Here is a 10026-nt window from a genome sequence, read left to right on the forward strand (position 1 = left end):
AGAAGGGTGACATCCTCCCTTACCTTAAGAAGTCTGAGTCATGTGCATTTATTATTAACATAATTTTAAGGAAAAACACGAAAACAACGAAGAGGTTTATTCAGCCAGACATAAACCCCTTTTGACAAATACACTGTTCCCATCTCTTAGTTTGGAAGTGTCTTACAAGGCGGAGCTCCCGTAGGTCAGGAAGGGCATGCCCGGGCTCCACAGTCATGGACGGACCCATGGGGGCACCCCGTCTGCGCCCGAGTTCTGTCCAATTCCTCTCTGCCTTCCCCACAGCACAGCGTTATCGGGATCCTCTGGGATCTCGAATCCCGGCATCGTGGCCCCTTAACAGGCAGCCAGCGTGGCGGTCGGGTAGGCGAGGTCGGGGCGTCTCACTCGGGGTCCCGCTGGGGATGACGAGCCGCCCACCTTCCTGACCTCTCCCGAGCCTGGGCCGGGGTTAAAGGAGGCGGCCCCTTTAAGGACTGTGCGAGGCCCCGCCCTGCGCGGAGGTCAGCTGAGTGTGCGTGTCACATGACTCTGGGGTCTCTTCCGCCCTCTGAAGTTGGGGCCCCATGTGCCGCCCCGAGGGGCCCCGCTGGCGCTGGGGGCGCGGTGCCCCCGGCCCCACACTCCTCCTGAGCCTGCTGGCGTCTGCAGCCCCGCTCGGCCTGCTGGGGGAGGAGACCCGCCAGGTGAGGGACGAGACCCACCGGGTGAGGGGCTAGAGCCCTGGGCGCTTCGGCAGACGCTGGCCTGGAAGGGCACCCGGGCAGCAGGGGGCGCAGGGGGCTGCTAGTGCTCACGGGAGCGGGTTGCAGAGGGCGGGGGCTCCCTGTCTTGCCCTGATGGCCCAGAGGGACCCAGGCGGGCCTTTCCTCACCCCCCAGCCCTGCGCCCTCATCTGCCTGCCAGGGTCAGGGCGTCCGGGGCTCTGTCCACCTCTGCGCCCCTTACCTCTCCCCGTCCCCCCAAACGGCTTCAACCTGTGTCCTTTTCCCTACCCCATGATCCAGGTGTCTCTGGAGGTCATCCCGGACTGGCAGGGGCCCCCCCAGAACCTGCTGCACATCCGGGCGGTGGGCGCCAACTCCACGCTGCACTACGTGTGGAGCAGCACGGGGCCCCCGGCAGCCCTGCTGGTGGCCACTGACACCCCTCGCAGCACCCTGGCCGTCAACTGGAGCCGCCTGCTCTCCCCGGAGCCGGACGGGGGCCTCACCGTGCTCCCCACGGACAGCGTCCGGTTCTCTTCTGCCATTGTCTTCACCAGGGTAAGGAGGCTGGGGAGAGCCAGGGGGAGGAGCAGAGAATTCATCGGGGTGCCGGGGAGGGTACTGAAGACTGTCAAAAATGGGACCCTGGGGGTTGGGGTCTGCAGGGGGGTGGGGGTGGGAGGTGGTTCGGGTGCAGCGGGACACAGCAAGCCCCTCCCACGTCACCCCGCCCGCCAGCTGTTTGAATTTGACGACACCAACACATCGGAGGCGTCTGCCAAGCCTCCGGGAAAACCGTATCCCCCGTATTCCCTGGCCGAGTTCTCTTGGGACAACATCACGGACTCTCTGGACCCTGCCACCCTGAGTGCCACGTTTCGAGGCCACCCCATTCGTGACCCCACCGGGGCTTTTGCCAACGGCAGCCTGGCCTTCAGGGTAAGGTGCAGGGACTCAGAGGAACCCGGAAAGCTGGTTTGTGAGGGTGAGGAGGGCCTGCAGACACAGGCCCCCGCTTCCCATGCCTCCCCTCCAGGTGCAGGCTTTTCCTGGCTCCGGCCGGCCGGCCCAGGCCCCACGCCTCCTGCATTCAGCGGACACCTGCCAGCTCGAGGTGTCCCTGGTTGGGGCCGCTCCCCGCGGAAACCGTTCCCTGTTTGGGCTGGAGCTCGTCACCCTGGGCCGGGGCCCCGACTGCCCGTCCATGCGAGAGCAGAGCTCCATCGATGACGAGTACACGCCTGCTGTCTTCCAGGTCAGGCTTCCGGCAGGGTGGGGGCCGCAGGAGGAGCCCGCGGGGCCAGAGGTGCCGGTCGGTCACCACGTACCAACGGGCAACTAGTTTAGCAGCTTTAGGTGCTTTAGTCACTGTGGCCTGAGGAGGACTGAGGAGGGAGCGGCGCACAGGCTTGCAGAGGGCAGGGCTAGGAGGTGCCCGGTGCTTCCCATCCAGCTCCCCCTTCTACAGAGGACAGACTGAGGCTCTGTGCACGTGGCCTTCGGTCCTGGAGGTGGCCCCGGCCCCAGGCCAGACAGTGATAGCGGGAGGCCCAGAAGGGTCCGCACAGGGTGTTGTTCTCATCCTGTTGTTTTTCTTTCTCCCCAGTTGGACCAGCTGCTGTGGGGGTCCCCCCCATCAGGCTTCATGCAGTGGCGGCCAGTGGCTTTCTCCCAGAGGCAGAGGGGCCGGGATTCGGCCCTGCCCTGCCAAGCTTCCCCACTGCGCCCCACCTCGGAGTACCCTCTCCCCCAGTCCCCCATTGTCCGAGCCTTCTTTGGGTCCCAGACCAACTTCTGTGCCTTCAATCTGACCTTTGGGACTTCCACAGGCCCCGGCTACTGGGACGAACGCTACCTCAGCTGGTGAGGGCCAGGGCGGGGCCGGGGCCTTGGGAGTAGACGTGGGGGAGCCGGGCCTCCCGGTCTTCCCACCTAACCTGCTGGCCTGCCTTTCCCACTCTGCTTGCCTAGGTCGATGCTTCTGGGCGTAGGCCCTCCTCCGATGGACAGCTTGTCCCCGCTCATCTTGGGCATCATGGCGGTGGCCCTGGGGGCCCCGGGGCTCATGTTGCTGGCAGGAGGCCTGTTTCTGCTGCTGGGCCACAAGCAGTGCTCCGAATACCAGCCTATCAACTGAGGCCCGCTCGCCGGGGCAGGGGATATGCACTTCGGGCCTGCCTCGCCGGTCTGCCGAATGGAGGGTCAGCGGCTCCCTTCTCCGTCCGGCTTCCCTGCAGGACCTCAGAGACCACCCCCAGGGGTGGCTTCCTTCATCCTCCGGGGAGGGACCAGCAACAGGGTGATGGCTAGAGGTGGGGAGGGTCCCTTGGCATCCCTTCCCGCCCCTCGAGCCCTGTTTCCCAGGATGGGACTCGGGCCTAACGAGAGGCCTCTGACCGGTTGGCCACCCTGGAAGGGACGAAATAGACTCTTTTTCCCCCACAAGGGCTCGTCTGTCAGTGTGCGGGCTTCATGGGTGGGGGGGCGGTGCTGGTTCCAGGAACCGAAGGCTGAGGTGTGGGCATGGGAGGTGTGGGCGAGGGAGGCGTGTGCGGCCCCCTCTCTTCCCTCCAGCACGCCCCTCTCTGTCCTGTGGGGCAGGGGGTTCTGGACCAGTTGGCTCAGACCAGGAAGGGACACCTGAGAGTGGGGTTCAAACATGAATAGTGAGGGGGGACCGTGGCGGTCATTTATTGTCACGTTCACACAGGGTTCCCATCGGCCACCGCACCCTGTAGGCACCCCAGCCACACACACCCCTGCCCCTCTCTGGACGGAGGCTTCCCCTCCCCTCTGCAGGTTGGAGGTGGGGGGTTGGGGGCCTGGCTGGGTCGGAAGGGAGCAGGCGGCAGCTCTGGGCTGGGGCAGCTTCGATCATCTTGACCGAAGCTAAAAGTCCTACAGGGGCCTGTGGTGGAGGGTCCTGAACCCAGGCCTGCAGGAAGGTTTCCGCCAAACGTATAAGTCCCGTGTGATCAGATGCCCAGGCTTTACCTTGGGCACGGGCACTACTGCCAGTCTTCCTGCAGCCCGTGGCACAGAGATAGTCAGTCGGCGGAGGCTCTGCCTGCGCGGCCTCATGGGGGCTGGAGTGTGGGGCAGAGGCCAGCACGGGGGTCCTGGAGGCAGCGCCAGGGGTGGGGGTGTTGCTCAGGAGGGAACCATGCCCCTGCTCCCTGTGCCAGCCCCTGCCCTCAGCCCGCAGAGGGGCATGGCCGTCCACCTCTTCCCCTGCAAGAAACCAGCTAAATTCCCTCCCGACGGCCGAGGGCTCCCGAGGTGACAGGGGGGAGAGAGGGGGCAGACGGGCAATCCTGGGGCTTGTCCCCCAAGGCACCGAGGCTGGGGGAGCCGAGTGGGGGCCTCAGCCCCAGGGACGAGGCCTGAGGTCCGAGGCCGAGCGGGCGTGGTCGGGGTAGTCCAGGCGGCTCTCGGCAGCGGCGAGCATGCGCTCGGGCTCCACCACGAACATGTAGTACAGGTTCCACACCAGCATGGACAGCAGCGGCAGGAACGTGAGGCCGTAGCCAAAGCCTCGAAAGGAGCGGCCCACGGCGAAGGTCAGCCAGTATATCAGCCTGGGGGCAGCAGGAAGAGGAAGTGCGTCAGCCGGCTGGCTTGCGAGCTGATGGGGGCGGCGGACGCGACAGGACGTGGGCCCTAGTGTGGACATCCCGCATCTCCAGGAGGCCCTCGTCATTCCCTCCCTCTCTGCTGACTTTCCGAATTTAAGTCTGAAACTTCAGCGCAGGTGGGATACCTTTCTGTGGTTCGGAAGGCAAAGGCACCAGCGAGGACGGTGAAGCGCCCCCGTCCCGACCCCTGCCCTCAGCCACCCGCCTCCCCTCCACCCGCCCTCGGACGTCCAGTAACCCCGCGGCCTGTGAGTCAAGGCTTTATGTGCAGATGAGCAAGCACAAGGCGGATGTTCTCCTTTTCCCGTTTTGAGGGTCGGTAGCACGCCGTACAGACCGTTCGCGCCACTGCCTGTCCAGGTTAGGGTTGTAGCCATACATAACGCACTTCCTCGCCTCTCACAGCCGGACCGTACCCCACTGTACTGGTTTCTCATTTTGCAGATGAAGAAACAAAGACTCCAAAGGGATTAAGTAGAACTGGCCCAAGGTTGCACATCAAGGAAATACTAAAACTGTGATCTGAACCCAAGCCTGAGCATCACCCTCTCTCCTGCCATGTTAGAGGACAGAGGGAAAAAGAGTAAGGAAGCCGACTTCAAGAGGCCTGGAGCCAAAGGGATAGGCCTTTCCGCTCTTGGAAGATCCATCCCAAATACACACCCCTAGTGCCAGGAGGACAGCAGCCGCCTCTTGTCACGTGAAGGACCACTCGCCACAAAACGCCCGTGCCTCCACTCTAACTCGTGGGACGGGGAAGAGCCTCGGCCCGGGCTGGCAGGTGCAGCGGGACGCTGGGTTCCAGCGGCTGAGCCCTCCCCGAGCACCAGACTCCCGCAAGCTCTGCGTGAAGTCCCTGTTGAAGTCCCACGCTCCGCAGGGGTGAAGCCCCACGCTCCACAGGGGTGAAGCCAGGCAAGAGCGTTGAGCACCTTGCAGGCGGTAGGGAAGGAAGGGCCCTGTGGGGGACACACGGAGGGGCTGTGCTCCAGGCCCCATGGCTGCCGGCGGGCCTCCCCTGACCTGCTGGGCTTCCCTCGCCGTGAACCAGGTGAGAAGGGCCAGACAAACGTCATGGCTGCTTAAGCCAGCTTCTGTCTGAGGCCGGCGCTCCCCAGGACGGACATGGGCACACGGGAGGGTGAGTGACACAAGTAGGAACACGTTCATCTGGGGGAACATCTGGGAGAAAACAGGCTTCAAGATGGCCTGGTGGGACAGACAGCCACTGGGAGAGGCTGGTGGGACAGACGGCCACTGGACTCCAGTCAGAAGAACGGCACACGGATGCTAGCTCAAGAGCAAGAATGTTCTAGCACTTAAAGGGACCAGGAATCCTGCATGAAAAGTAACAAAAGGAGGGATGCCTGGGGGGTTCAGTCGTTAACTGCCTTTGGCTTGAGTCATGATCGCAGTGTCCTGGGATCGAGTCCCACATTGGGCTCCCTGTTCAGCAGGGAATCTGCCTCTCCCCCTCCCTGTCACGCCCCCTGCTTGTGCGCACCATCTCTCTCTCTCTCTCTCTCTCTCTGACAAATACAAGCTTAAAAAAAAAAGTAACAAAAGGAAATACATTAGGGAAAAAACAAAAAGATCTGCGTGTGCCTTCAGAAATTCAAAAGTGCTTTCTGGGTTCGCAGCAGTTCATGTGGAAACGCCCCACAGGGTTTCGGGTGACTTCCAGACAAAAGCAGAGGAACGAGAGCCAACGTGGCTCCATGTGTACCAGCAGGAGGCCAGTGCCAGTGACCACCGACAAGCAGGAGGCTCTCTGGCCAGAGGGAAGGTCACAGGACACTGAGGCAAAGGAAACTGTGGGCGGGGGACAGGGTGCTGGAGTGGGGACTTGGAGCACTGGTGTCAAATACCTGAACGGCCCTGGGCAACTCCAGAGTCAAAGGACAGCGGTTTATAACACAAAGACAAGACTCTCTAGTAACTGGGGCCTTGACACAGACGCGGAACTGAGCATCGGTCACAGGGGGTGTCTAACTAGAGGCCGGGGGCGGGGGAGGTTGATGGAGGTGACACCTGGCAGCCTTTCCAGTTTTGGGTTGGTCCTTGTCTCTCTAAAACAATTTCCTTTGGGAACACAGAGCGGGTCACCTGCTGCCAGGTGAGGTCAGGCTCAAGGAAGAAAGCGGACTCACCGATGCAGGGGGCGCATCCAGGCTAATGCGGAATCCCGAGGGCTCCCTGCCCCCGTCTCCCCAGACCAAATGCCGGGGTCCCTCCAGCACCACCGCCTCCCCCAGCCCCACCCCGCCGGCCAGCTCACCGGGAGACAGCAAAGAGACCGGTGAGCAGGGGGAGCAGTTTGAGGGTCTCCTGGGGCAGGTAGGTGGAGAGCACGGCCAGGTTGAAGAAGTACAAGATGAAGAGCTGCACCGACTGGGCCACGAAGCGCCGGTGGATCTCCACCTCCCGCCGCCGCTCCCCGAACGGCCGCAGGGCCGAGAAGCACAGCAGGCTCAGCCCGTACACCAGCAGCCCTGGCGGGTCGGAGAGCGTGCATGGTCAGCCCGGGAGCCCGCAGGCAGGAAGCCTGGGAGGGCTCGCGGTGGGGGGTGAGGGGGGGCCGCGGACCCCGGGGAAGGGGAGCTCCCGCCCCCGGCCCCGCTCCCTGCTCCCCGCCGGCTCACCCAGGATGATGGGGAAGGTGGCAAAGACCCCGCAGCGCAGCGTGTAGATGAGGCGGGAGCTCATGGTCGGCAGCCGCGGGGCGTCGAAGGGCAGGAAGGCGTAGGCCCCGTACAGCAGGCAGGGGAAGAGAATGAGCGCGGCTCCCACCGAGGCCACGGCCCTCAGCCCGTCCCGGCCTCCGCAGCCCCCGCAGCCCCGGCAAGTGTGGCCCGGCGGCCTCACCACGGCCTCGGCCCACTTGCGCTCACAGGGCTCGGGCTGGGTGGGCCGGGCGGGCACGCAGGCCCGGCGGCCCTCGCCCTCGCCGGCCTCACAGCGCACAGCCGGGTCTTCCTGGGGCCGCCGCTCAATGCACTGCAGGTCAATGGGCACGAAGGCCCGGGCCGCCTTCTCGGGCAGCAGGTTGGCGTCATCTTCGGACAAGTCCTCTAGCTTGGTGGGTGGCTCTGACCGGAGGGGCTCGGGCTCCATGTCCCGCCACCCGGGGGGGTCTGGGAACAGGGCACTGGGCGGGGGGCCGGTCCCCCAGGGCAAGGTGGCCGCCTCGCTCACTGTGCTGTCAAGGCCATCCTCAGGTACCTCTCCGGCCGTGGTAGACCCGGCTGAGGACCCCACCTTGGAGGATGCGGCTCCATGGGTCTCGGCCTCACCTTCCCCTTCTGGCTGACGGCCATTGGGGACCAAGGCCTGGGGTGGGCTCTTTTCCAGGGCCTCAGACCCCTTCACTTCCAGCAGGGCCAGGGTCTCGGGTTCTGTCATCCTGGGGCCTCACTCCTGGGGTCTACCATGAGGGCCTATCACCCTGGAGGGAGCAGAAGAAAGCTCTGTCAGAAGTTCCTGGTTTCTGGCCCTCGGGACAGGTTGATAGAATCGGAACTGTCTGGGGCAGCTGGTCTCATGGGCTCTGGCCTCTTCTGGGACCTTCGGGAGAACATGGGGCCAGAAAAGGTGTTGAAAAGAAGGAGGCGGGAGGGAGGTAAGCATCTGAAATGGAGACACCCTTTCTGCGCCAAATGCTCCCCAGCAGGAGAGGGTGAGTCAGGGGGCACAGGCGCTGGCAACCGCGGCCTCGGCCAGCTCCCACCCACACCGTCTACTCCCTCCACCAAAACCCCTGGGGTCACAGCCACCCTCTTGCAAAAACAGGAGGAAGGGTTTTCTAGAGCTTTGCCAGGACCTCCCTTCCCACCAGCGGCCTCCCTGCCCCTCCATCTCCAATCCTTCCCGTCTTCTTGGGGATCCCTGCTTGGAATTCTCCTGGTAACTGATCCCACTGATCTGCCTACAACTCTGTCCCAAGGATCCGGCAGCGGCCGTGCGCCCTGCTCTTTCGTCTCCAAGGTGGGCACCGGGACAGTCTCCACTCTCTTTACCAGCCCCTGTCCGCTGTCCTCCAACTCCAGAGGGCCTGGGGCTGTCCCTTCTGAGTTCTGGGCCTAATCACGGCTGTTTCCCATGCCTCGTCTCCTTTCTTTCCTCCCTGTTTTCTCCATCTCACTCCTGCTTGATGGGGCTGGGCCCCTTCCCCCCACCTCCTCAAGGGCCTTCTGCCTCTAGCCATGTAGACCCATGATACCCTCTTACTTTCCATCTGGAGAGACGGAGGGTCCCCAACGTCTGGGAAGGAGCTGCCCGGCTCCCTGCTGGCTCTGCAAGTGTTCCTCTCAGTCTCTCTCCCTTTACCTGTGTCTCCAAACCTGTCTGACCAGAGCAGGTGGGGCCCAGATTAAAGGGGCAGGACCCGCCCTGCTGAATCTGCCGACAGAAAAAGCATTGGTGGAGGACGTCGTCATCCTCTCTGAAAGTGGGGGTGCAGCTGGGCGTACAGGGGAGCGTGCGGTCCAGGCACATGGGATGTGTGGGGGCCCGAAGCTCGGCAAAGCAGAGGGTAAAGAGTGGGTCTGTACGTGAAAGGGTGCTTGGAGTAGGTTGGGAGACCCAGAAAAGAAGTGGAATTTCTACCGTTATCCAAGAATATTTGTGGAGCACCTGTTTCTAGCCAGGCACTGTTCTGGGCACAGACACAGGAGACAAGACGACAGGCAAGGTCCCTGCCCTCCAGAAGCTTATTGTATTGGGGTCCCAGGTAATGAAGAGCCTAACCTGTCAGACGATTAGAGTAGAGAAAAACCTCTTAGCCAAGATGACATTTAAGCTGTGACCTCATGGGAAATAAGGAGTGTCCTAAGGAGGGGACAGCAGGAGAAAGCCCAGCCTAGGTGGTTTCAGGAACAAAAAAAGGTCGGTGCAGGAGATGGAGGGGGAAGGGAGGTTATGTTCCCATCATAACTCACAAAGACCCCAAAACACCTCGCTTTGTAGCCTGCGTGCAAGGTTAGGAAAGCAATCAGAATCCAAGGTGACCTTCCAAGGCAGAGGGCGCGTGGCCGCTCACTGCCGTGGGGGCTGCTCGCTCCCGTGGGGCCTCACCCCCGAGCCGTCGGAGCTCCGGGAGGGCGGGACAGGGTCTGGGCCGCTCGCCCCGCATCGCGTGGCCGGGTGTGCCTGTTTGCGGGGCTGCTGAGACGCGCGGGTGCGGGTCTGTGCGACGGGAGCCCGGGAGCCGCGGGCGCGGCCAAGGCTGGCGTCCCGGAGGGCCGTCCGCTCGCGGGCCGCCTTTTGAAGGGAACTTTCAGGGACACTTCGGTTTGTTCACGGGACCGCGGGGGGTGGGGGTGGGGTGGGGGAGGGGAGGGGTCGGCAGCGATCCGAAAGCGGCGCGGCTCCAGCGGGGGCTGGGGTGAAGGGTCGGAAGGACGGACCGAGGGGCCACTGCAGGACAGAGCAGAGCCTCGCTCCTAGCTGCGGCCCGTCTGCCGCCCCGCAGCCCAGCTCCAGCCCCTCGCAGGGTCCGCCGTCCGCTCGCGGCCGGCGTTGTCAATAAAGTTTTCCGCAGCGGCTCGCAGAAGCCGGAAGGAGGCCGCGCTGCCCAGACTTAGTTCGGGCAACTTCCGGGAGGGAAAACGAGCTTCGCGAGATTTGGCCGCGTTCAGGCCGCGGGCCCGCCGCTGGGCGGCTGCTATCGCGAGATTTGGCGGGCG

The 10026-nt window shown here is 63.6% G+C and overlaps 2 protein-coding genes across 16 annotated transcripts; one reads left to right on the forward strand and one right to left on the reverse strand.

The window, feature by feature from the left end:
- Positions 1-511: 511 nt before the first annotated feature.
- Positions 512-3152, forward strand: GLMP (glycosylated lysosomal membrane protein). Its single transcript, XM_032318889.1, has 6 exons — positions 512-686; positions 1008-1265; positions 1446-1646; positions 1744-1962; positions 2314-2570; positions 2679-3152. Exons 1-6 carry the CDS (start codon positions 567-569, stop codon positions 2842-2844), a joined length of 1221 nt encoding a protein of 406 aa, XP_032174780.1. The 5' UTR covers positions 512-566; the 3' UTR covers positions 2845-3152.
- Positions 3153-3359: 207 nt separating this feature from the next.
- On the reverse strand, positions 3360-9904 carry TMEM79 (transmembrane protein 79). Of its 15 annotated transcripts, none has more exons than XM_032318900.1 (5): positions 9416-9904; positions 8570-8682; positions 6985-7787; positions 6621-6834; positions 3360-4285 (listed from the first exon to the last, which is right to left on the reverse strand). In XM_032318900.1, the coding sequence occupies exons 3-5, from the start codon at positions 7742-7744 to the stop codon at positions 4072-4074; spliced, it is 1188 nt and encodes a 395-aa protein (XP_032174791.1). In that variant the 5' UTR covers positions 7745-7787; positions 8570-8682; positions 9416-9904; the 3' UTR covers positions 3360-4071. The 15 variants fall into 15 exon arrangements, with proteins under 15 accessions (XP_032174791.1, XP_032174790.1, XP_032174789.1 ...); XM_032318899.1 differs by having other exon boundaries at positions 8570-8686; XM_032318898.1 differs by having other exon boundaries at positions 9296-9904.
- Between the last annotated feature and the right edge of the window lie 122 nt (positions 9905-10026).

This window comes from Mustela erminea, chromosome 17 (genome assembly GCF_009829155.1).
Source record: "Mustela erminea isolate mMusErm1 chromosome 17, mMusErm1.Pri, whole genome shotgun sequence".
Lineage (NCBI taxonomy): Eukaryota > Metazoa > Chordata > Mammalia > Carnivora > Mustelidae > Mustela > Mustela erminea.